The 26636-nt window shown below is 42.2% G+C and overlaps 2 protein-coding genes across 7 annotated transcripts in view; both read left to right on the top strand.

The window, feature by feature from the left end:
• KIF1B (kinesin family member 1B) overlaps nt 1–12226 on the top strand; it is a 95528-nt gene extending 83302 nt beyond the window's left edge. For 2 of the 6 annotated variants that reach the window (XM_054222226.1, XM_054222225.1), the window contains 11 exons: nt 363–477; nt 1040–1173; nt 1690–1751; nt 2465–2610; nt 2980–3219; nt 3630–3701; nt 3965–4086; nt 4882–5031; nt 5534–5726; nt 6328–6446; nt 7215–12226. In XM_054222226.1, the coding sequence (XP_054078201.1) occupies nt 363–477; nt 1040–1173; nt 1690–1751; nt 2465–2610; nt 2980–3219; nt 3630–3701; nt 3965–4086; nt 4882–5031; nt 5534–5726; nt 6328–6446; nt 7215–7257 (1396 nt within the window). In that variant the 3' untranslated portion in view covers nt 7258–12226. The remainder of the gene's footprint in view (nt 1–362; nt 478–1039; nt 1174–1689; nt 1752–2464; nt 2611–2979; nt 3220–3629; nt 3702–3964; nt 4087–4881; nt 5032–5533; nt 5727–6327; nt 6447–7214) is intronic. The other 4 variants (XM_054222223.1, XM_054222224.1, XM_054222229.1 and 1 more) reach the window with 3 other exon arrangements.
• Nucleotides 12227–13192: 966 nt separating this feature from the next.
• Nucleotides 13193–25764, top strand: PGD (phosphogluconate dehydrogenase). Its single transcript, XM_054222231.1, has 13 exons — nt 13193–13289; nt 14462–14537; nt 14975–15154; nt 15291–15356; nt 16420–16538; nt 17937–18006; nt 18371–18505; nt 19245–19434; nt 22014–22144; nt 22649–22782; nt 23127–23226; nt 24766–24888; nt 25464–25764. Exons 1-13 carry the CDS (start codon nt 13282–13284, stop codon nt 25581–25583), a joined length of 1452 nt encoding a protein of 483 aa, XP_054078206.1. The 5' UTR covers nt 13193–13281; the 3' UTR covers nt 25584–25764.
• The last annotated feature ends 872 nt before the right edge of the window (nt 25765–26636 follow it).

Raw genomic sequence — 26636 nt, 5'->3', positions numbered from 1 at the left:
GAAAAGAATCTTCCCATGCACTTTGGAGGTCCAGCTGGGCTGAATTGCACCTGAAGCCATAGAGAGGAGTTCTGTCTGTTTAGAAATACTGTTCTTTGGTGCTGACTTCCCTGTAGTGTTAGGACAGCTTTTGTTCTCTTCTGTATTCCCTCTTCTCCTTTTTAGATGGGTCTTTTTCATAACAGGCAATGGCCTCTTTCCCATTTCTTGGGAAAGAAGAGAAGGTTTTTGTTTCAAGTATTTGTTATCGAAGCAAATGAAAGTCATAGTGAATGATGTCAAGGAAGAGATGCTTTACGCTGACCGATGGGAGGGATGCAGAGGAACTCTTACTATTGAGGTTTTACTGTACTTTTTTCCAGGACTTTCTATCGGTTTGAAGCAGTTTGGGATAGCTCCTTGCATAACTCCCTTCTCCTCAATCGTGTGACACCATATGGAGAGAAGATCTATATGACCCTTTCTGCTTACCTGGAGGTTAGAGACCTGTGCCTGCCTTTTTGCTTGTGACTGAAGTATAACTATCTGAGACAACAGACGATGTGTACCCGAGATAAATACTTAACTGGACTAGGTGATTTTGAATCCTGAAGCCAGTGAAAGTCTTTGTTCATTTTCTGAGAACAGGGTGGAAAAATTTATCCACAGTTAACATATTGATGTCGAGGTATTACTGCCTTGCAACAAAAGTGAAGTGAAACTGGTGATCTCCTTAACCTTTCTGTGCCTCATTTTATCTACCATTATATCTGAAAATCCATTGAAATCAGTGGACGTTAAGTACTACTAGTGTTACAAACACTGGCCTAGCTTTTGGCTTTGCATGCAAGACACTGTTGTTTTGTGTAGTACAATTATTTCACCCACAAGATGCATCAAGAAATTTGACAGTTCTCTTTCACAGAAACACATATGAAAAGCCTTCACCAAAGACCCAAACAAGAACGGATTTCAAAAAGCTGTCCCGCTACAAGAGAGAAGCAGTATAACTTGGCATAGTTGTCTGCAGCCACTCATTCATTACTGTTTTTTCTCTTAGCTTGACCACTGCATTCAGCCTGCTGTTATAACAAAGGATGTTTGTATGGTCTTTTACTCACGAGATGCCAAGATTTCCCCCCCACGATCACTACGCAATCTCTTTGGCAGTGGCTACTCCAAGTCTCCAGATTCGTAAGTTCAGTGACTAATTTTAGTATTGATGTTTTATGCCAGCCTATGCTTTTTCTCTTAGAGGGAATGGGGAGAATGTAGCTTAGTTTTCTGTATTTCTTCCTTCAAAGTCTACCTAGTTAGAGTTCTCCAGTCTGGTTTTGAACATTTTTTTTCTTGCATTTATTTCAGTGAACTTCTGATGGACTCTCTTTACTAAGCCCTTTTCCAGCCTTCTGACTGAACAGTTGGAAAGAGAGATCCATTTTGCAAGCCTGCACATAAATGATCCTGACCCTGACCTGGACTTTACTGCAGCAGCTGGTCTCGGAGTCTAATGGGGGATGGGGGGAAACATGAGGGAAATGCCATTGTTAGAGATGTTGCAGTCAGTACTGGCTATTTTATGTCAAGATTAGAATTCAGATGTAGTTCTAACTAACAGCTGTACTTAAACTTCTAATTTGGAGACCACTTAACTAAAGCTTTATTTCTGAAGGTAATAGGGTTTTTTCCCTCTTTTTTTCTTGTGAACAGCAATCGAGTAACCGGGATCTATGAACTAAGTTTATGCAAAATGGCAGACACAGGAAGTCCAGGTAAGCAGTGACTGGGTGTTCAAACAATAAAGATACTGTAAACTGAAATATTGCAGAAAATTTGATAGGCAGAACAGAGTAAACACTTCTATCCTGATGGGAGGCAGTTCCTGTGTTTCATAGTAGCAGTGAACATTGCTATTCCATAAAAAACTTGTGCAGGCTTTTACTTTTGACTTGGGTCTGTGTTTACAACTGTTGAACCAAGGATTCACTGAAAACTTTACATTTTCTGACCTGGATGTGTCAGGAAACTGGGCATATACCAGAGTCATAGACTTAGGGGGCATAATACATGGCTCATAGCTAACACAGTTGAGACTTGGTTTTGCAGCAATAGTTTTCTCTTGGTCTTTTGAAGATATTGCTGGTATCTGATGCAAGCTTGATAACTTGGAAGGAACGTAGTTCATGTAGTGCCAGTGTATTTTTCCTCTAAGACCTAGCAATGGAAGTTCTTGTGTTGAATTAGACTGAGCAGGAGTTTGCATTATTTTGTGTCAGTAGAAAATACCTGAATGAAGTAAGGAAGCCAGGCTAAATCAAATCTCTTGGGGATGCGTGATTGCTGTTAATGAGATCATTGGCGTGTATATTTCCAGCCAAACAGCACAAGTGTTGGTTCTTCGCAGGTTGCTAATTGGTAAGTGTTCCTTAGTGGCATCCCTCCGGCTATGTCTTTAACATGTCTTATGTTGTTTTTTCCTGCTCAGGAATGCAGAGGAGGAGGAGGAAAGTCCTGGATACATCTGTGGCATATGTGCGAGGAGAAGAGAACCTGGCAGGTTGGAGGCCCAGGGGTGACAGCCTCATACTAGAGCATCAGTGGGAACTGGAGAAACTGGAGCTGCTGCATGACGTGAGTAAAGAGATCAGGGAAGTGAAAGGCAAAGCACAACTGTACCTCTGAATTTGCCTGTAGTCTACCCACGGTGAGACCTTCAGAGCTGAACGGGTTCCCAAATGGGAGTTTGTTCTTAAAGTCAGGATTTAAATAAATTCTCCAATGGAGAAGATAGAAAGCATGTGGCTGGCTGCTGAGGAGAGTCTTCGGCTCAGAGTCTCCTTGTATTCAACAAAGGCAGATTCAATTTCTAGTGCCTTTGTAAACGCCCCTCCCTGGGAAAAATGTTTACTGGTGTGAATCTTAAAAGAATGCGTAAGAATTCAATGCCTGTAAAATAGGCAACATCCTGGAGCAGATGATACTGATTTCTTTTCTTACCAGGTGGAAAAAACGCGTCATTTCCTTCTGCTTCGTGAAAAGCTTGGTGACAGCATCCCCAAGTCCCTGAGTGACTCATTGTCTCCCAGCCTGAGCAGTGGAACCCTCAGTACCTCCACCAGCATTTCCTCACAAATTTCGACTACAACGTTTGAGAGTGCAGTGACACCCAGTGAGAGCAGCGGCTATGACTCCGCAGACATAGAGAGCCTGGTGGATCGGGAGAAAGAGCTGGCCACCAAGGTATAACATGAGAAACGCATCACGGGTCTAAACTGAGGTGCCAAAGATGATTAGAGATTAATGATGAGCTTCTCAGATAGCATGGTGAATATCCAGTGTTGTGAGAGGTTAATTTTAACACGCTTTATAGTGAAATAATCCATTCTCACCAGCCAGTGGTGGTGGCTAACTTTGTGCTATGGCTGTACCTCGTTCCCCTTCATTAGGAGTAAATGAAACTTACTAATTTTATTAAGGGAAGTGATTATTCCCTCCTTCTTCTGGGATTTTTCATAGCAGTTTAGAATTTGTTTATTCTTTCATGAGCTGCCAAGCATTTCTTGGCAAATTGCCTTTTGCGTTCAAGTTTCTCTGAAAATCTAAAGGTAAAATTCTTTTCTGTGTGTTGTTTGTTTCCCTTCTCCCTTTAGTGTCTGCAGCTTCTCACTCACACTTTTAATCGGGAATTTAACCAGGTGTACAACAGCATCAGTGATTGCAAGGTAAATAATTCATGCAATACAATACACTATATCTGTAGTATAATAGCAATATATTTATAGTTTGTGGAATCTGTTGATACTATGAAGAAACAAAACACTTCATATTAATTTTCTTTATTTTGACTACTGAGTGGGAAAATGGCTAATAGAAATATCCATCTATTATCTGAGTCTTCCACATGCTGAATGTCGTGTTCTAGCCAGGACTGAACACTAGCTACAAAAGCAACTCTCTGATATTTTGCCGATATTTGTCCTTGTAGTTGTCGGATATTTCTCCAATTGGGCGGGACCCATCAGTGTCGAGTTTCAGCAGTGCTACCCTCACTCCTTCATCTACCTGCCCTTCTCTGGTGGATTCAAGATGCAATTCCATTGACCAGAAGTAAGTATAGGGTATTAATAGAAAAATATTACTTCTCATGCTTCACAAATCTCTTTGCTGTGTTTTCTGATTATTTTTTTTTCACCCTCTCTCTTCCTTTTCCCTACTTTCGGATATTTCTCTGTACAGCCCCTTGCTTTATCTTCTCCAATCATTCTGCACAATTATTTGTCCCCATTTTGTTCTTTTGAAGTGTTTTTTTTTTCTCTTTGTGCTGAAAGAACAGTCAGATGCTTGTCATTCCAATGACCAGTGCATCTTCAGTGTGTAAAGTCCACAAGTTTTTTTTTCAGAGGTCTGTTAAAAAGACCTACTAACAACAACCCAGAATAAACCAGTTTGACCAGTAATCTCTGTTTATCTTTCTCAGCTGTATCTATAGAAGATATTTTTGATGACATTGAGAATAACTGCTTGGTGAAAGGCATGTCGTTGTAATTTATACCTTCTCAGTTTAACATCCCTGAGAGGAGGAGTGCTGACAAAGTAGTACATTTTACATCAAACCATAGTAAGACACATGTCTGTGTTGTGACTGCGTTTGGCAAGAGAAACGAGGGAGAAGTAGTGGGCAAACAACTTACTTGCAGTTATTAGAAGTTTTATTCCACAGATTTCCAGGGAGATGCTATTTGATACTGTACAAAAGATTCCCAATGTCATACAAAAAATCTGGACTGGAGGATGAAACTTGTGAGAAAGGCTAGGCTGTAGATGCACTTCAAATTCCATTGTCACATTCAGTTGTGATTCACTTTTCTTTCTCGGCCTTTTTTTTTTTTTTTTTTTTTAAAGGACACCAGAAGCAAATTCTCGTGCCTCCAGTCCCTGTCATGAGGTGGAACAGTTCCAGATAATACCTACAGTAGAAACTTCCTATATTGCCAGGGCTGGAAAGAACGAATTCCTAAACCTCGTTCCTGATATTGAGGAAATCAGACCAGGGTAAGTTTTCTATTGTCGTGTGATCGTGGCTTCCTGAGAGCTGTCACAAGGGCATTCTGAGACTTGTAGTTTCTTTGCCCCATTTGAAGAAGGTAAATTAAACAGGTGATAGCAGAACTGCAGAGTTCTGTATGATGGAGGCAGGACTGATGAAGGTTGTGTTGATATTTGATCTCTGTAGCATTCATTCCCGGTATCTACTTAACGAGCAGGATTTCAGTGACTTAAATATAATGTCTGTTACCATCAAAACCGTTACTGAAGTTCACTGAAGTAGAGATCTTTGTGGGTCTCTCTTTCCATCAGACTTTTTCATAGTTCTTGAAGACAAAAATTCAACTTGCTATAGGAGAACTTTTTCATAATACTGTTGCAGACAAAACGTGTTAAGGACCAAGTGTCTTATGCAGTGTTTTGCAGTTAATAGGGATACTCAGTAGGTGCCTTATTTAGGGGAAAAGTATTCCTGTTTATCTCTGGGTTTGGTTTGGTTTTTTTCCAGCTCTGTGGTCTCAAAGAAAGGATACCTCCACTTCAAGGAGCCACTCTCCAGCTCTTGGGCCAAGCACTTTGTGGTGGTTCGCCGTCCCTATGTTTTTATTTACAACAGTGACAAAGATCCTGTAGAAAGAGGACTCATAAACTTATCCACAGCTCAGGTGGAATACAGTGAGGATCAACAGGCAATGGTAAAGGTCAGTCTGAGAGCTATTGTTTATTTACTCGTAGAGCAGGAATGTTACAGGTAGTAGTGCATCCATACCATCCTGTGTGTCATCTCTGGTCTGAGGAAAATGCATCTGTGTCCTGGAGAATGTCTGGCATCTGATGATTCTGCCCACAAAGTTCCCAGTTTGTTCAGGGTTTCTTATGTTCTGGACACAGTTATACAAGCGACCGGAACTGACTGCTGTTCTGCATGGTATTTGCGTTTATGAGCATGTGTTGGTGCCATCACCCTGTGTGTTTGGGTTTTGTAGTTTTATTTATGTGGTGTTTGGGGGTTGTGTGTGTGTGTAAAAACAAACTAAAACAACACACATGAACATCCTGCAGGGAATCAAATTAACTTTACTGGTCCATCTCAGCAGCTCATGATTTAAAGCTACATTTTGTAGAAGATGTCCCATCTGACTGACTAATAATATCCTGGAAATGACCAGTGAAACTTCAATGAAAGACCTTAGGGCTTGTGGGTTTTAGGAATGTGACATAGCAACCTCTTCCTCAGAGGAAGTGTGCAGCAGCTTCTGTGCGTGTGGACTTCAGTATCTTAAATTGTCCTTAATATTCCAGACACCCAACACATTTGGTGTATGCACAAAGCATCGTGGGGTCCTGCTCCAGGCCATCAATGACAAAGACATGAATGACTGGTTATATGCCTTCAATCCACTTCTTGCTGGCACAATACGGTAAGAGGCGGTTCATGGGCAGACAATGCTGCAAAGCATAAAGATAGCGAGTCATAAGCAAGGGCAGATAGTTTGTCACAGAATTTAATCTTGTTCTGAAGAATTTGACAAGATGGGTGAACTGAAGGAGGGAGGAGGGTGGGCAACAAAAAAAAAAAAAGAGCAAACAAGCCCTGTATTTCAAGAAATGCAGTGGCTGTTACTGGGCCTTGTGACATACTTAGCAGATGTATCCAGTTTGAACATGTGTGGTATGCTTCCTGCAATCCTGCATTTGGAGGCCACAAAATGGTTTCCTTGTAATGCTGTTTTACAAATTTAGAAAGCTTCTTACTGCCTCTGTGCAGGGGGCTCTGGACTGCCTTTTCATTCTCTTAATTGTGAGCTACCGCAGAAATTCTCATTTCCTTCCCTTTAACACCGGTCCCAGACATCCCCTGCTTGCTGGAGAGCTCTTACTATGCTACAGTAGCTCTTCCTTTCAGTAAAAAGAAAAAATAATTAAAACCTAAGCTGTTACTGTATAGCATCAATTAATTTCTGAACAGTGCAGTCCTCAAAGATCCCATCTTCCTTTAAAGGAGCACAGCAGAAGAGTGAGAAGTCTTTCTCATTACAGCCCGTGATACGTTTTATTTTCTAAATATATGGAGTAAACTAGGACTATACAAAAGGATTTAAAAAAAAAAATCTGGACAAACTGTGGGGAGGGAAGAAAAATAAACTTCCAGAATTCAACAAATACTTTTTTACTTCTTTCTCGTGCAGGTCAAAACTGGCTCGAAGACGCACGGGCCAGCTGAAGTACTGAGTCCATGTAATGTTCTCATCTGTTCTCCCTAACTCACCTTCTGATAGATCAAGTGTTACCTCTCATTTTCTCTTTGTGATTCTTGACAGTTTCTCTTGTATGTAATCCTGTGGCTTAACATCCCCTACCTTCCCAGCTCCTTCAGCACATTTTCTAGGTATTCTAACCCTACCTTCTTTCTTTTCACTTGTACTGAGAATCATACTAGTAGCATGTGGCCAAACAAAAAGAGAAAGAAAAAAAAAAAATCAAAAAAATCAAGTGATTATGCACGACTCTAAAAAGAAAAAAAAACCACCCACATTATTTATTTTTTCTTATAACAATTGTTTTCCCATTCCAACTGACCTTTTGGTGTCTGTCCCACCGTCCACTGTCGTCTGTCTAGACTGCTGCAGGTTTTTCATTCAGTTTGTGACTTGGCAGTAGTCATTGGTTCCCTCAGGGCAAAGTTCTAATGCCAGGGAAAGATAAATTCTTCTATGTAGACATTACCCAGCCAGGAACTGCAATAGCTCCTCAGGCTTTCTGGATCCAGCCTCTAATTTAAACTCTGTTGAAAGTTGATATTGGACAAATCCATCTGGGCAGACTGGATTTTGGACTTGGTGCAGGTTTTTGAGTTTCCGGGGTCCAACAGGTGAAGGCATGAGCTGGAAAAAGATAGGGAACAAACCAAGAGGGGCTGGCTGGAATAATCAGCCTTTTAAACTCCTGCCGTGGGAGTGCAGGTGAACAGGGCTTGGCTTTAACTCTTTCCCAAAACGTTAACGCTTGCTCCTCTGCCTCTGAACTGAGCTGAGGAGACAGAACTTGTGCTGATGTGAGGAAAAATAAACGACACCGCTGAAATATTAGATATAATCCCTAAAGTTTTAGATGCTCAGCCTCGTATTTGACAGATGGAGGGTGTTAAGCAGAAAGGTAGGTGTGGTTGTTCCCCAGAGCGCTTTCAGGAGATCACCAGGGGAGGGCAGTATCTCCTCTTTCTGCTGTTAGTCCTGACTTCTGAGTTCCTGCAGCAACAGTTCTCACCTGTCTTGGAAGAGATTTACGGTTGTCATTGGTATGTTAGGAGAGACCGCTCTACAGCATCACTCTGAAAGGCCTGGTTTATGCATGTGTCCCTTCTCTGTAATACTCGGATGACATCCTGTCTGCTCACGGGGAAAGCATCCTCCGTCTACAAAATACTTTGTAGACCTAGCACTTGCAGTATTCTCCAGGGAACAGCAGGACACTTTCACTTCCTTTTGGAACAACTGTTGAAGGTCTCCTAATTTCCCTGTTTACGATTTTAATCAGCTAAAAGCCCCTAGTTAGTTTTAACTTCAGAATTAATCCTTCCTGGAGGGACAGATCAAGTGGACTCCGGTCAGCGGGTGTAATAATTGGCTTCCTGGAGATGAGCTGGGTGGTGTTAGTTCTTGACCTACAGTCCAAGTTCTCCTTGTGACCAAAGTTCTGGTCCTTGCCCCGAGAAAGGAAAACAGAATGAATTTCCTGAGAAGTGAACTCATCTTTCTTAGTTAGGTTTTCAGGGAGGTTGTTGAGGGGAGAGGTGTTTGTTCTCTTTTACTGTGTTCCAGACTGCTGTGCTGTACTTTCTTGACTTACCCGGGGCACTGATAGGGCCAGCTGTGACCCTGGGCAACGTACAGCAATTTCATGCTGAGGTTCTGACCTGTCGAGGGACGTCTTGTTCCATTATTACAGTAGGCACATCTAGGAACACTCCAGCTCAAGAAGGTCGTTTTGATTCAGCTCACTCAACAGCAGGTCATGCCATGCCTCGGAAATTCTGTGCCCAAAAGTGTACATGGGACTGGCATCAGTTGAGCAATTTTTTAGCTTTATGGGGTTTTTGTTCTTCTGTAAAGTGCAATGCATAATGAGGCCTCCTGAAAGCATGGCTGGCAAAGGAGCAGGGAGATGGAGTCTGACACTTGCTAGGACATATCTTTATATATTTCAAGATAGTACTCAAGCTAAATCACGTGCTCATGCTATCTTCTATGGTCCTCAGATTTATTTCAGAACTGGAAGCCAGAGCGAGGGAGCATCCTGGGGACCCAGGAGCATAATAGGGATGTGTTTTTTGTTTTTTTTATTTTCTTCTGGTTTTGTCTTGTTTAATTGTGTGTGACTCTTAATACAGTGAGGATATTCCTTTGTTACGCAATGGATGATAATGCACTTCCAGTGTGTGGATAAGTAAGACTGCTAGTGCTGCAAGATGGCTCCCCAAGCTGGAGCTAAGGCGATCTCAAGAATTAAGATTAATTTTAAGCACTAAGTTGTTCCTGCCATCACCACCATTTGTAATGAAAGTGGAACCAGTTTGAGGAGGAGTAGCGATTTACATGGTGGCATTTTGTGGCACACTGAGAGCATTTTAATTTTTCTTTTTTTAACTAGAAGAAAACTAGTTTGCTAAGTCTTTGCTTTGGATAAGCCAGAAAATGAACTGAGGGGATACAGGCATTGCATGGAAACATGATTAAGGGATCTTCCTTTAAAAGCAGGAAGACAGAGATGCTTATTTTATACAGAGCTGGAAATGTTACAGCTGTGTTGCGTAAATGTTACTCTTCTATCTAAAGACTCCAAGCACCTTCTGATGACTTGATGTCTATATGGATAACAGATCATCAGAAGAGCAAAATTCTATTTTTAAGCATCAGTATCTCTTAAAGCTGCATAATCTGTGACAAAATAGATTCTTCTTGTGTGGAGTTCAAATGGGCATTGCTATTTTCGGGTCTGACATAAAGACATGCGGTTACAGTTTTTCACCAATTATTGAAGCCTAGTTTGAGACATCAGTTTCCCTACTTAAAGCTGGACTGAAATAGATTTGAGTTTTCTTTAAAAGGAAAACAAAGCAAAAAAATAAATAAATGTGGATTTCCATTCACTTTAAAGCTTTTTTTGGTCTAGCCCAACGTGTTAGAAATTTCTTTTTAGAAACAGGGCAAGAAGGGAGAAATGTGCCAAGCTGTTTTCTCTGGGCAGTCAAAGCCCACTCCTGGTTACCTGCTGCCGGCCTGGGATGTCCCGGAGTCAGACAGCTCTTGGGACTCCGCCGCTGCAGATGAGGCGTCGTGCTGTGGGCCTGCCAGCCCACTCGGCGTAAGCACTGGTTGTACGCTTGGCAGGTGTTTCTCAGAGAGAATCGGTGTGAAACTGTGCTGTCGTTCAGGTTTTTTATGTCCCTCACTAAAAGGAAGATGATAGTTATCTTCTTTTTGTCCATTGCAAACCGCATCGTTGATGTTGGAGCTTCCTGGATATTTTAAAACTAAACTAAACCTCCTATACTGTATTTTAGAAATGCACTTTAAGTACCTTTTTAAAGAAGATTCCTATATTCTGGGATGCAGAAGGGAAGGGAATTTTATTTCCAGACCACTGAGAAGGTGGGTTTTTTTGGTCAGTGTCTAACAGTCCTTATTACTGATTAGCAAGGTATTTCAAAGCAAAGACTTTACTTTTTGCTGCTTGTTATCTAATTTACAGGGATTTACTTTTATGTAATGTATTGTATATTTATACATCTGTAATTAATTGCACATTAGATAAGAAAGAGGATTAGCTTTGGAATAACACCCATTGGTACTATACAATCAGCTAATACTGCCTATGCATACACATCTTTCTGGTTCTCTTGCACAGCCTTAGTTTGCGTTAGTTTATGCTGTGGCGGGTGGTTTTGTTGAAGATGCAGCTGTGACCCTGCTGCTCGAAGGAAGGATCCTGATGCTGCTCCGGAACGGTTTGCTGAATGTACTGTAAAATGGGTCTCTAACATGTATGCGTTGCATCTCTCCATTGTGGTTAATAACCCAAATCTGTGGTCTGAACTGTACTGTATGTAGCAGGAATGTATTAATTTTGTGCTTCCTTGTTTAAAAACATCAGCTGTTCAAGAACAGGATTGACTTTTTTTTTGTTCAGAAGGCCATTTATGCGTTCTAAGTATTCGATATCAAAACTAGTCCAACACTAACCAGATGGTTGTGTCCAATGTTATTTGGAACAGTTTTTAAATTAACAGGATCAGCTGTGTATTCAGAAAACTGAGGGTGTGGAGGTGTAAGTCTTAAGTCAATTCTTAATGTTGCCAAGTTAACGGCCTGATCCCGAGTGGTGCTGAGCTGCCTCTTGCCTCGGAACCAGGGACGAGACACAGAGGGAATCCGGAATGATCAGCACTTCCCGGGATCAGTTCTTAATTTTCCACTCTGCTTTTTCATACTTCATGTGCAGTTGATTAAGGTTCTTTAATTTGGACATTAGACATGCTGTTGCACTGAAATATATACTTTTTTTTTTTTAATTGCGGTCCCCATTTCCGTGTTTAATCTCTCTGTACTCAAGGTATACAAGGTATATGCTGTATAAGTGGCCTTCTTGAACAAATCTCTGCAAACTGATTTCATCCCAGCGAAGGAGTGTATCAGCAACACTGTACATTAATTTCAGGTTTTCATTTTCTTATTTTATTTTGTAAATATATCTGATATTTGGAGCTTGAGTATACAAAATGTAAATATAGTTCATGTATTTGTACTAATTCTGATCCATTTGCTGTATAGCCTTAGGTGTGCAATGCAGATATCTAACTGTGTATGGTAACCTTGCACCACTGAATTGTTAGTGAACGAGGTGAAACAATAAAGGTACAACCAGTGCATTAGCAGATACAATGCGTGCTCCTTTTAGTGTGATTTAATTACTGGTATTGATTACTCGTTTTCAACACCTGTCCTGAACAAGCGTATGCTTCTGTGAAAAGAGATTTGGCTTGGCTGTTCTTGAGAAAGATGGGAGGCCTTTCTTATCCTTCCTTATGCTTTTCCTTTTGACACGTTATGGAGCATTTATAAATAGTTTTTGGATGCTTTCAAAAGATAAAATAAAGGGTGGCATAGTGCTGCCAACAAAAAACTTGCTTATCTGGGGGTCACTGTTAAAAATCATAGGAAGTGCGAGAAATCAAAACACTGAAATATGACAGCAAAATATAAGGCACCAGCTCTGTGGACAGAGGGGAGTCGTTCTCGTCTCGGTCTGAAAGTTGAAAGTTCCTTGTATCTTTTAAAAGTCACGGTGAGGAAACTGGCCAGGGCATTCCCAAATCCCACAAAAAGCCACCTCTTGTAGCTGCAAAACACCTCTTGTAGCTGTAAAACAGCTGCACCATGGCAAAAGACTTATCAGGCTGCTGAAAAGCTGTCGTGGATGTCTTGCTGGCTTCTTGCTGCTGTTGCAGGTTCCTTATTTTTTACTTTTTTTTGAGTAACCTTTTAAGCTGTCAGAAGAGCAATGAGAAAAGTTATTTAATACTTTGGAGAAGCCGGTAGCTGTTTTACTGCTCTCAGATTCATTCCTGCTCTCAGTGCCCAAAACTAAGGTGGACCAAGAACTTGCTGGGTCCGTTTGCTGTGGAGAAGGTGCCTGTAGTAGGAAGCAGGGCTGCTCGAGCTGTCGGGTCGCCGTGATGAAGCCGCTGCCTGTCCTGCGGCGCAGGTATGAGACCAGCTGCTGCCTCTTAAACCAAATTTTAAGCTCAGAGGGGCATATTTTCTTTTGCCAAATCCTCGGCCACCTCGGAGACAACTTTCAGCTGCGCTACCCGCAACCCAGCCTGGGAGGTGGTTCAACACTGCAGGCAACGGATTCTGTATAATTAAAGAAAAGTCAAAATACACGGTGCCGGCTGTCCCGGGGCAGGTATTGCTGTTGCCACAAGCAGGGCTGTCCCCGGTCGGTGCGCGGGTGGCTCCGTCCCTCCGTGCGGGAGGGGGAACGCGGGTCCGGACCGCGCGCGGCCCCTTTAAGGGCGGGAGGTGCCCGGGCCATCGGCCCATGGGCGAGGGGCGGGGCTCGCCGGGAGAGCCAATGGGCGCGCCCCGCCTCGCCCCGCCCCGCCCGCGCGGCTGAGGGCCGGCCGGGCGCGCGCCGCAGGCCGGGCCCCGAGAGACGCCGCAGCCGCCCGCGGATCACCTCAGCACTGCCGCCATGGCCCAGTGAGTGCGGGCGGGCCGCGGAACGGCCGCCCCGGCGGGGGTCTGAGGGCCGGGGAGTGCCCCCCGCCGGCGGGGGAGGCCTTACTGAGACCGTTAGCGGGGAGGCGCCCTGGGGAGAGCCGGGAGCGTGTCCCCCGCGGGCTGAGGGGGAGGTGGCAGCCGCCTTTGCGGCCTCCAGCCGCCGCCGAGCGGCTTTCTGCTAAACCTAGCGTTGTCGGCGGGCTGGTGGGGGGGGGAGCGGGTGATTCCGTGCTGTCCCCGCTCCCCGGTTCGGCCGGTTCCGCGGTGTGCCCGGCGGGGAGAGGGAGGGGGAAGACGGGGCTCTCCAGACGACTGACGGCGGTCGGTGTGCCAGCGTTAGAGGTTCTGCGGCTGCTGAGGGACCGGCGAGGAGAATAAGCCAATCGGCCGAGAGACTTTTTGGCAGAATTTGCTTTTTGAGCAATCTGGCCTAGAGGGAGGTGTCCCTTGCTCGTGGCAGGGGGGCTGGAACTAGATGATCTTTAAGGTCCCTTCCAACCCAAACCATTCTATGATTCTATGAAAATGAGGGGCTGATCGGCTTTGGAGTCGTGACTGTGAAGCAGGAAACTTGTTCGTGACTCGAGGAACAGAAGTGGGCAGGCTGGGCTTCTCTGCGTGCATGCCCCTTGCAAGCTGAATTAGGCAGCCCCTGGCAGAATATCCCGTTTCCCTCTTATCCTTTGGTCACCCCAAATCTGAGACAGCTTGTGTTGCAGAAGCAAAAAAATGGTGTCATGTTCAGACATGATGTTCTAATGCAGCATCTGTTAAATATGGAGCTGTGGTAGAACTGGATCCATCAGTGACATACTAGAGCCACTCGCTGCCTGCCTCCTAACGTGATGTTTTGGAAAGCTGTCTTTTCTCACTTACCTAGTTGCGTCTTGGTAGTTGGGAAGAAATCTTGGTGAATTGAAACATGCTATATATTGGTCTCTGCTCTGTCTGTTGGACTGACTGGGAGCCACAAAGATCTCTTTCTGTAGGAGCCTACAGAATCCATTCAGAGCATGTGCTACAGCATTTGTTAGAAACGGGTGGGCTGGCCAAGTTGATAAGATGAGAACAGCCTGACAGAGGGTATGGATGCTAGTGCTAGATCACTGCTAATGAGACTCAGCTGGCATTTTTGTTCTTCCACGTTCCAGAGCCGACATTGCTTTGATTGGACTGGCTGTGATGGGTCAAAACCTTATTTTGAACATGAACGACCATGGCTTTGTGGTAAGTGAAGGAAGAGACTGTTCAGAAAGGCTGACTCACTAACACTTGCGGTGGGAGCTGAACTTTTTGTGGGTGTTGTTTTTTTTTTTCCTTGCAATGGTTTGATGGGTGTTATTTCCTCCTTTTAGTTATAACTTAGGCTGCCCTTTGTCCCATTTCCAGAGAAAACCAGCAGTGCATGCCTGTACTCAGCTAGCTACCTGATGTGTTAGTTATGCATGATTTTTCTCTAAAGTTTCCTTTGGGCTCAGCCATTAACCATAGGTTCCCAAGGCACTTGCAAAGACATGCTGCAGATTCATCCCTGCCCTGTGTCTTTAGGGAAGGTGGAAGTAGGAGAGCACGTGATGTTGAATGTTGTGTGTATAATTTGTAGTCTGAGCTAAAGCAACTGTTCTGGTGGCAGCTTTTATTAACATGTTTTCTTGCTCCCCCAGGTTTGTGCTTTTAACAGGACAGTTTCCAAAGTGGATGACTTTCTGGCTAATGAGGCCAAGGGGACCAAAGTGATTGGTGCTCACAGTCTGGAAGAGATGGTCTCTAAGTTAAAGAAGCCCCGTCGCATTATCTTGCTGGTGAAGGCTGGAAGTGCAGTGGATGACTTCATCAATAAATTGGTGAGGCAAACATTCTTTCTACCTGTGACTTCTTGCTGTCTTTTGGAGACATTTCCTCTGGAAGATCTCAATTATTCATCGTTAATGAGGTTTTGAATGGATGGAGAAAACCGAAGTGCTGATTTATTTTTGGCAGGTGCCGTTGTTGGAGACTGGAGACATCATAATTGATGGTGGGAATTCTGAGTACAGAGATACCACAGTAAGTCTGTTTTCTACCTGAACTGGATGAATAAAATACACATGATTCTTTGTCCTCTGATCATCAGGATAGTCAGTCAATAAGATGCCTTCCATCTGCTCAGGGAAGGCCAAACTGAGTTGTCTCTGCAAAACTAGATCATGCAGCCTATTAAAAAACAATTGTTACAGTAGTTAAGGACTGTTCTATAAGAATATTTTTATAGAAGTTGCCCAAATCATCAAAGAATATTTTTAGTGACATCTTGAAAATTTCCTGTTACAATCTTAAAGAGTTTTCAGGGAGATCTGAAAATCTAAGGATATTTATAGATTTGTTGTTATATCTCAATCCTACATGGCCATGGGAAAATCCATTAAGACAGACTGCTCCTTTTGCTGTCTTGGTAATGAAAACAGCAGAGTAATTATCTTGTTTTTTCAGGCTCTAACTATAGGAGTTACATTGGTGTATCTGGAACGCTTACCTGTTGCATTCAAATCGGTCCTTCTGAGCCTTAGAAGGGGTGCTGGTATTAGTCTTTCTGCTTTGGCATTCTGATCTTGGATAAGTGGGTTGGCCACGCTAGAGTAAAAAACAGGTACTAAATGAGGATTAATAGTTAGGGAGCTTGCAGCTCCCCTTATGGATCTCAGCCTGTGCTTCTCTCCCACACAGAGGGAATTAGTTTCCCTTAGGGTTGTCCATGCTTGCACCTTCACTCTGCAGTGAACTCAGCTACTCCACCTTGGGCCTAATCTGCCTCCCCCACACGTTTGCACACAGCGTGTATCACCTGACTCTTAATTCTGAGCCTTTTCCAGCCTCAGTACTGCTCTTTTTTATCTGGTGCTTATAAGGACTTTGTTTTCTCAGCATGTCTCTTTTGCAAGGATCCGTGTGAAAGCGACAGGAAGTTTCCTAATATTCACTTTGGTGTATGTACAGGCTTTCCCTAAGGTTGTCTTCTAGCATGTCCAAAGCAGAATTGAAAACTTAATTTTAGGTCTGGATTGCTAACCTTTATTTGTAAGGCTCTGGCATTGAAAGAAATTAAATAATTCTGCTCTGCTCTTGGTTCCAGAGGCGTTGTAAGGAACTAAAAGAAAAGGGCATATTATTTGTCGGAAGCGGTGTTAGTGGTGGAGAGGAGGGTGCCAGATATGGCCCTTCACTCATGCCAGGAGGAGCCAAAGAAGCCTGGTAAGCATGAGCTACTTTATTCTTCTGTAACAATTGTCTCCTATTCACGTTGAGAGCTGAGGGAGGGAAGGAGGAGGGCGTGGGTGTGGAGAGAACAAGATAATGTTGCCGTCTCACTTCCTCAAGGCTCAAGATTTCTCAGCTTAGCTGGGGTCATGGTACAGCACTGGGCTTTCATGGCAGGCAAAACAAAGACAGTTTTTTCTTCCAGGAATTCACAGGCAAATGTAGTACCTACAGAAATCTGAAGGGAGAAATGTGTGCTGGGGAGAAAAGAATTTTGCTTAAATTTTGAACAAGTACCGTTCTTGATTATGATTCTTCTTTTGGCGTCCTACACACTTGGAAAGCTGTTAACCATGAAACAGGCAGCAGCAAACGTTCCTGCAAGTGACAGACATTATAAAAGAAGGCTTCGGTACATGATTGTACTGACTATTGAACACATTAATTTTTTTGCAAGTTTCTGCCATGTTGTTTTGTACTCGTGTTAGCGTAAAGGACTATACATCCATGTTCATATTAGATTTTAGCCCTGGTAGCCCATTCTCTCTGTAAATGTAGAAAGAAAAGGTGTGTCTGGGCTTTACCTGGGCTTTAGAATCTTCTAAGCCCATGTCCCTTTGTGTTAGCATTTCATACCAATATCAGCCTGTTCAAATTTGACGGCACAAAGCCAGAAATAACAGTAATCTGCTGTCTGATCATCTGTTTTCCATAAACAGCTCAGTAAAACCAGCTTCTATCTGCTACTGTTACCTGAATTTTGCCCCCCATCTCACAGCATCTGCAGCCCATGTGCCACCCATGCTCCTTTCACAGTTGTCACTTTACCTTGCTCCAAACTTGGCATTTTGTAATGCTCTCCTGTTGGCTAAGCAGTTTACTACACTTGGGGAGCCTGGCAATGATGAAAGCTCCTAATTACTGCAGTAATGCAGATAACTATATCCTGCCTTGCATTTGCAGGGTTTCTTCCCTCTCCTCCTCCAGGTCACCCTGGATTTTTCTTGTGGCTACAGAATGGGATTTTGTTTCAGCGCTGTCACTGATCCTCTCTGAGCGTGAGCCTGTATCATAACCTGCCTCTATTTCCCCATTTCTGAAATGGAAAAGATAATATTTGGGCTCCTTTAGGTACATAAAGCTTGCCTGCACAGTGCTGTAAGCACGATGTGGGCTGTCCCCATCCCTTGCAAACAGTGTCTAGTTCTGGGAAAAACATGCATTTTATTTGACACTGTGTGTGGAGGGTTACCAACCTGACAGCATGCTCTCACCCCAGGCTACCTTTTGGCAGGTTACAGAAGGATGCATCATACCGATGGAATTTTTTTTTTTTCTTGTGGTGTTTGTGTCCTCTGCCTATCTGCTGAGGCATATTATTTCTCCCCACAGGCCCCACATCAAGACCATATTTCAAAGCATTGCTGCTAAAGTGGGATCTGGGGAACCTTGTTGTGACTGGGTAAATATTTATTTGATGTTGACCTTAACTTGTGGTTAGATCCTTGCTTAGGTTTGGTTGCTGAAGCTCATGCATGTTTGTCCTTAATAAAACCAGTGACATTAGTGGGTTGATTTTCTGGCTGATTGCATTCAGTTCAAATCTACCATCTCTGGTAACTTATTGCATCCAATAGAAAGACAAAGTTTTATGGCTGGGTCACGTACTGGGGGATTTAAATGGATCTGTGACCCGCAGTGTTTTCAATTGGCACTGGGCTTCTTTCCTTCCTTCCTTTAGGCAGAAGGAAGCCATAGGCAGGTATTAAACACTGGAAGCGGTGACAGCGCTGTTGCTGATGGCATTTTTTGATGTTTCCTGACAGGTGGGAGATGAGGGCGCTGGACACTTTGTAAAGATGGTGCACAATGGGATTGAATATGGAGACATGCAGCTGATCTGTGAGGCCTATCATCTGATGAAAGATGTGGTGGGCATGGAGCATGATGAGATGTCAAAGGTGATCCGTAGTTTTTTGTGTCTTGCCTTCTTGAGCCACGGTGGCTGTTTGCCATTGATGGAGGCAGCTGGGTTTGGGTAAAGCTGCTGTATCTACATGAAGTTAATTTTTCTGACATGACTTCTGCCAGGGGCTGTGCACAATATTCCTGAGCTTCAAATGAGGTAGGGTGGAGCAAGCACCTACACCTGAGTGTTTGTAGACGTTGTGTAAGCTCTCCCATTCTACAGTTGATTTCTCCCTAGGAAGGTCCTTCTTTGTATAGAAATATAAATTACGTTGCCTGAAAAAATCTAGTAAAACATTGAGCGTTATGATCAAGCAGGAGAATCTTGCAAAGACCTTGTTGAAGTAAGTCAATAAGTATGATGTCTTGAAAATCGCCTTGAAAGGGCGATTCTGTTTCCAGCCTTCAGTGCCTATGATGATGATAGACAAGAGGATGGACTATGCCTCTGCCATCCCTGTTGGAGATAGGTGCTCTGCAGCTCTCAGCCTGGGGTGTCCCTTCCAGTGCGGGGCTCCTGCGCAATGGCCTTTCAGCAGTGCTGAAGTCATTGGTAGATGTGGCAGGGTACCAATAACCAATGACTGAGATGGTATGACCCCCTTCTGTATCTATGCATATGTGTATGTATACATATATCAGTAAATCAGTTGATACATATGGTATATACGTAGTAAATCAACGTGTGTGTGTGTGCATATATATACATATACACTTTTTCTTCTCTTCCAGGTATTTCAGGAATGGAATAAGACAGAGTTGGACTCCTTCCTGATTGAAATCACAGCCAATATTCTCAAATTCAAAGACAGCGATGGCAAATACCTCCTCCCAAAGATCAAGGACAGCGCAGGACAAAAAGGCACAGGGAAGTGGACAGCCATTTCTGCCCTGGAATATGGAGTCCCTGTCACACTCATAGGTAACTGGTTTTTCGATCTGGCCTCGTATTTCCTACCTGCATGTACCACATCACAGTAAGGAGCATGGTAATAGGTAATCTTGGAAATAAGGCTACACTAGGGCTTGGCTTGCAGAAGAGGCTCTTTTAGGTGTAGCTGTTGCAGTCTTTCTGCTTTTGAGAGCTGTTACTGTATTTTCTTTGCTGGGCTTGGTTTTACCTTGTTTGTCAAATGTCGGTGTTTGTCTGTGGTATCTTCGGAGTGCTGGTGATGATTCCACGACACATGAACGTAACTGCTGTGCTAGATAGATGCAACATTCTCCTCAGTCCCCTTATCTGCTACTCCAAATCCCATCATAGCCTTAAAAATGTTAAAAAAAAAAAAAAAAAAAAAAAAAAAGTGGTGTAAGGACACCTTCAAAACTGTGTTGCTTGATCACTGCTTGATAAGTATTTAGACTTCTCTGATGGCATAAGAATTATTTTTCAGATATTTACTTAAGTCTTATGTTTCTATGTTTCAGTATAAATTAGCTAACCCAGCATTAGTGGGACCAAACAGGAACATAAGGGCTGGACTGTATTATGGGTTGAGGAGCACAGACAGATCTTTTTGCTACCTTATGATGGTGGCTGCCGGTTTTCCACCTCAGCAGTTGATTGTGGTGTTTCTTTATACACTCTGGACTGCTGCTGGTTTTTGTTTTATGGCTAATAAGGCTGCTGATCCAAAGTCAAACTAACATAATGGAAATGTATTTTTTAATTGCTTTGAATTATATCCCTAAAGTGTGAGAATTTACCTGCTCACATACATACCTAACAGTCTCGTTACCTACCCTTTTATCTAATCTGGCCTCTGAATGGAATTGTGACACAGGAGTTGTAATACATCTACAACACGTTTAGAGTGCTCTCTACCGCAGGTCCAGTGTAGACTTTCCGGTTGAGTAAGTAAGATGACTTAATAAGTTCTTTTCTCTCAGATTTGCTTTCATTTTCATGCTTTCTCTCTCTGCCTTTTTTTCCTTTGCCTTGGTTGGTCAAGTCCTGTTGTATTAGAAGGCAGAAAAACTATATTCAGTGGGCTAAAAGAGAGTGACTGCAGTGATAGCTATCAGGGAAACATGGCTGCATTCTAACAACATATTTTTGCAAAACAAGTTTAGTAAATGCTTTTAATATTCTACTACAGCTATAGTCTTTCAGTTCTAGGCTTGAAACAGTGTTTCTTGCTTGTGCTGTTAATATTCTCCTCTTTGGTATTCTTGCAAAGATCAAGGGTGGAGGAAACACTCCCTGATTAGTCCTCGGCAGTGCCAGGGGAGCATTGTTAGGTAATGATGAGTTGATAGGGAGGTACGTGCAATAGCCCTTGTGCAAACATGGCTGTTCTTAGGGCAGTTGCTCTGTGTGTGGTTTTACCGCATAAGCATGACTTGCAGACTTCTGCTTATAAAAGCAGAGTCATGCTACTCCTGCTTTTTCCTGATTTCCCCCACACGCTTCTCACCAGCGTAGAAGGAAGTTTTTGCAGAAATGGAGAGGAGTCAGTTCTGACTTCGTTATGGTCTGTTAATCCTACTGCAGGGAGGATCCAGAATCTTGAGAAAACATTACTCATTCATCTCTTTTTTTGGTTTATTTGTGTTGGGTTTTTTCGTTGTTTTTTGTTTGTTTTTTTTTTTTTTTAATTCACGACTCACTTAAAAGGTAGAAGAAAAGTTCAGTATGAAGACTATAATAAACTTCATTGCTTTCCTTCTATCAGACCCTGGAAAGGAAACTTTTTTTTATTTCCCCCCTCCATTTAACAATACAATTTTCAATTGCAAAGAAGTACGACTTAAAGCAGCATGATTAGGAATTGACTAAGCCAGATCAAGAGATTGGCATTCAGGCTTTCTCTTTAGGAGCTGAAGATACTCCTTGGCTAACTCCTTAGCCCTGACAAATGACATTTAGTAACCTGCTTTGTGATGTTATAAAACTTTCTTGTGCGCTTCTGAATAATAGTGTTATGGACCTACCAGATTTGTAAAACTTACTTCCTCCTACAAGTTAACCTGCTGATTTATTGTTGATTTTAATTTCTTTTCTTTTGCATGTGTGTATTGCAAAGCACATCTAGTTAATGTGAGTTGACATTTATGCAACAGCTGTTTAACTTGAAAGCACGATACAATAATTAGTGAGGTCTTCAGCCTTGCCTGTCCCTCGGCTGCAGTGCAACGCTGTCCATCTTTTATAGATAGGAAGAGATTTTAAAGTAAATTGTTAAAACTAAGAGCTAGTGAAAGTTCCTGAGGATAAATTTTCACGCAGATAACTTGTGGCTTTTTTTTTTTTTTAGTTTATCATTTGAAAGCTGTATCAGTCAATATTTACCCAGTGGTTATGCTGACTGGCAGTTTGATCCCTCAGAAATACTGTTGAAATAATTTATTTGTACACCTCTCTTCCCATGTGACTGTTTCAGTATGTATGGGGTTCATCATTCAGTGGCATTCTCGCTGTGTGCTTGAGGACAAGTATCTCAGACCTTAACAATGATACTGAGCTTTCTGATTATCTGCCCTTTCCTACCACACTTAAAGGGGAAGCTGTGTTTGCACGGTGCCTGTCTTCCCTCAAGGATGAGAGAGTGCAGGCCAGTAAGCTGCTGGATGGGCCTAAATTGACTCAATTTGGTGGGAACAAGAAAGCCTTTCTGGAGGAAATACGCAAGGTGAGTCATTGTGTTTGCCAGAGTGCTATATTAAAGCTGCGTATCAAAGCAGGTTTTGGATGGTGTAAACCCTGGTGAGGAGCTTTTTGTGTTTACATTTCATGTCATTTGGTTCCTGCTTTCAGCTGTGTCATTGTGCATTGTCTAGTAGTGTCCACAAAGCATAGTGTGACCAGTTCCTTTCCTGACCAAAGAATAGTCCTGAAGGAATTCAAGTCTAAGCCACAGCGGGCAGTGACAACTAGCTGGGGTGCAGAGATCAGAATTCATTCACAGGAGCTTGCTTTCTCACCTGTCTTTGTAATGGGGATAATAGCTCTTGACCTCTCTCTGTTGAGACCAAACTTTCCAACAATTGGAAGGGATATTTTGATTCTCAGATAGCTGGAATGTGGCTACTGTACTCAACCCTAATGAAATGTTGACTAAAGAGAGCATGTAGACTGTGAAGTTTCTTGTTCAGCTTTGTGGGACTTCACTTGGAATGTGAATTTGTTTTTTTAGGCCCTGTACGCTTCCAAGATTATCTCATATGCTCAAGGCTTCATGCTACTGAGACAAGCAGCCAAAGAATTTGGATGGACATTGAATTATGGTGGCATTGCACTGATGTGGAGGGGAGGCTGCATCATCAGAAGGTAATTAAGATGAGGAGGTAATTAAGTTGCTGAGGGGATAAGAGCAGGCGATTTGGTTTATGCAGTGCTAGACTGACAAGCCTAGAGATTTTCTTTGAAAAATCTATGGAGTTAATCTGCTGATAAAATACTGAAAGGCTTTTTCTGTAGATGGCACTAAAGGATACCAGATGAAGCCAATTTTCTGGTGGCTTAGCTACTTCAGTGTTTGTTTTGTTTGCATCTTTCTCAGTATTTGGAATTGGAGTCTGGCTGAGTCAAATTTTGGCACTGTAAGTTTTGGATTCTGGGTCTCTGTTGGAAGCTGTGAAATTTTATTCCTGGTTTACATGTATTCTGCCTAGTGTGTTCCTGGGAAAAATCAAAGATGCTTTTGATCGAAACCCTGAGCTCCAGAATTTGCTGTTGGATGATTTCTTTAAGACAGCTGTTGAAAACTGTCAGGTGAGTTTCCAAGGAAGGAAGAGCATAAAAACAATACTTTACAGTCTGGATTTCTTCAGCTTCTTTCCCAGGAGTTATCTTCACAAGTATATTTAGACTGAAAAATGAAAATGTAGAGAGTATACTTGAAACCTGTTTTTCAGCATCCTTAATCCCAAAGATCTCTAAACAGTCCTGAAGCTCTTTGTGCCTATGTATGTGTATCTGTACGCACATAATGTATGGGTGTAGGAATTCGTCATCTATGGCTTCAAGATATGCTTCTTCAGTGGAACATAACAGTCTTACAGGATCAGGACAGGAGATAAACTACATAGTTGTAGCTGATTGAAATTGAACAAGAGAGTTACTGTGATGAGGTAGGCTATACTGAGGTCCAAATTAGAATTTTGCCAGACACGAGGATTAGCAATGTGTCCTTGAAAAAATGCCTACAAATGCCTCTTGCCTCTGTTTCATCAGAAAATTGGAGAATGTTAGTTCTAAATGAAGAAAGAAAAAAAAAAAAGGGATTGCATCACTGAAGCACTACTTTATAAATCAGCATCCAGATACTGGAGGAACTGAGGTCTTGTGTAATGTTGCAGGGTATATTTGTAATGTCAACCTAAAGATAATACAGGAGCAAAGGAGCATATAGTCCTTGTTGTGTCATGGTTCTTCTCTTTGATACTAGCCAACCTACTATTAGAAACTTAAGGTTTCCTTTTTACTGTTACAGAAGAGCCTTAGGCAGAAGTCCGGCAATTCAGAAGAACCACTATGTCAGGAAAAAATGTCTAGCCCCTGTGAATGTTCTCATCACTGCCCTGTATCTTGTGCCTATTGTGCACTTGGATTTCAGTTGTACCAAGTATAAAGCTCTGTTCTATTACCATTGTTCACAGTGGCACCAAAATAACAGTGTTCCCGACTGTCATTCATTAGACCTAGGTCTGTCCAAACAGTCTCCTGATTTGGACGGACTTGACAGGCAGAACTAAAACCAGATTATCTGGCCAACAAAGAAGTCATATATTATCATTAATAATTCTTTTAACTGAAGCTGAATATTCCATGCAGGTTACTAAATCAGATGTTGAAATGAGGATTATCCACATGTCTGTTTGAAGTATTGTGCTGACCTCTCATGCCCTTGGGCGGGCTTTGTACTGTGCTTGAGTAGAGGTCCTGGAAGTGCCTCAGTGTTTGCTCAGTATGTTCCCCACTGCGTTCGTGCTTTTGGGATGCACTGATTATTTGAAAGAACAGCATCCTTGCTCGAGGCTGTGGTTTGATTGCATGTGGAGCATGTGTCTGCACTTTTATTGTCCTGTTTGTTAACTCTGTCTTGCCATTATTTTGTATCAGCCTTGTTTATGTACGATCAGGAATCTACTGCTGCATTTGCTCAGACTTGGTCATTAGATTTCATGTAATGTGAAATAGCACATGCTATTGTACTAGAATAGTTGATACGCCTGCATATGCCTTTGAGCAGCACTGATTTGTTTCTTTTTTTTCTGTTTTTTTCCACCTCCCTCTTTTCTTCTGTCCCAGGACTCCTGGCGACGTGTGATCAGTACTGGAGTACAGATCGGTATCCCTATGCCCTGCTTCACTACAGCACTTTCTTTTTATGATGGATACAGGCATGAAACATTACCAGCTAACCTGATTCAGGTAGGTGCCTGAAATAGTGTAACATATCTTCTAGCTACTGAAATATCATCATGTTGTTATTTAAATACTGGTCTAAAGACCATGATGGCAATATGTCCTAATCACTCAACATTGTAAAGATAAAGGCGTAGATTACCTAATATAATTCTGTTAAACCTGACATTCGCGGCAATATAATGCTATGAGATGTCTGGATAAAGAACACCAGAGATCCTGGTATGACAGTGCCCAGCATTTGTTAATGTTTCATCTGTGAACCAAGGGCAATGATATGTTTGAATCAAAATGCTTTCTAAAGAATTAAGTATCTTTGACCCTCTGGATGTATCTAAGTGTTTGTTTTTTTGATTAGTACCTAGCAGAAATAATATACTTGTCTTGCTACAGAACTCTTAATTACTAGATATTACTAAAGGTTTCATTGCAGTGATTTTGCTGATAATCAGAAAATAACTTTGAATGTTATAATATTGGAGTCAGATCTTATTTCTAATATTCCTATAGTCAAGTATCAGTATGTGCAACTTCTAGTGATATTCACGTGTCTGCTTTTTGTGTGTGTGTTCTTATTCTAGGCGCAGCGCGATTACTTTGGTGCACATACATATGAGTTGTTATCGAAGCCAGGCGTATTTATCCATACTAACTGGACAGGCCATGGAGGAAATGTGTCCTCTTCTGCCTACAATGTCTAGTGGAAATATTTCCTCTTGAAGCCACAATACTGTAGATTGCAGATATTCCTCCTAGAATACCACTTTTTACTGTACTAGAACTTGTGTTTGACACTTTTGTAATAACTTGTGGGTATATTTCATATATATATCTCTCAAAATATATATAATATAAGAAAGCTAAATAAACTTGCTTATAAATGCATTGAGGTGTTTTCTTTGTACTGCTGCTGGCCAAAATTGGCTAAAATGTCTTTGTGCAGTATTTAATAGAATACATTTTAAAATTATAATATTTTTATTGTATTATAGTGCATAAACTCATAGGGATCAAGATAGAGATGACAGCACTTCAGTAATTGCTGAAGTGGAGAATGGCAGACAGCACAGTAACGCTGCACAAGATTTCAGGGAGGTAAAGGCCTTTTTTTGGTTGTCATTGTTTATTCGTAACAGGCAGTAGCTTGGTTCTTAAAGATGAATTCCTGGATGTTCCCCCGCACATGGCCATTCACGCCATGTGCTCCGTTCGTTCTCTGTGAGAGGGTGAGGCGTGGGATGGGTCGTGCAGATACTTGAATGCAGGTCAAGGGCATCAAGACTGATACTCCTGTCACCAAGCCATTCTCCCTCCAACTGTTGTTCCCAGTTTTAAGCTCTGGTTTAGCTGTGTGCTTGCATGCTTTTCTCCAAATCTCCCTGCTTTTTTGTCTCCTCTTTCCATGCAGTAGCATGCAAAGCTGGCCCTATTTGATACCCTCTTCCTGCAATCCTACTGCACATCATCTTTACGACTTCTGAAGATTCTGGGTGCCTGTACCTTTTTTTTTTTTTCCCTCAGAACCTCTCAAGTGTTAACTTTTGTGCTGTGCACTGATTTTTATATCAATTTTTTGCTTCATTTATTTCTGCTAAGACAGCTACTTAGTTATTAGTTCAATATCTGTATAATTAGCAAAAGATTACTTTCAATTTAAAGCAACTTTTCTGCAAATTATGTTGTAAGATTTAGGAATTCTATAAAGTAAAGGTGTGACAAATTGCAGGCAATGGTGATAGCTGGAGGCTCCTGGT

The sequence above is a fragment of the Rissa tridactyla genome, chromosome 16 (assembly GCF_028500815.1).
Source record: "Rissa tridactyla isolate bRisTri1 chromosome 16, bRisTri1.patW.cur.20221130, whole genome shotgun sequence".
NCBI classification, from domain to species: domain Eukaryota; kingdom Metazoa; phylum Chordata; class Aves; order Charadriiformes; family Laridae; genus Rissa; species Rissa tridactyla.
The sequence above is the reverse complement of the archived record's forward strand: the minus strand, read 5'-3'. Positions and strand labels throughout refer to the sequence as shown.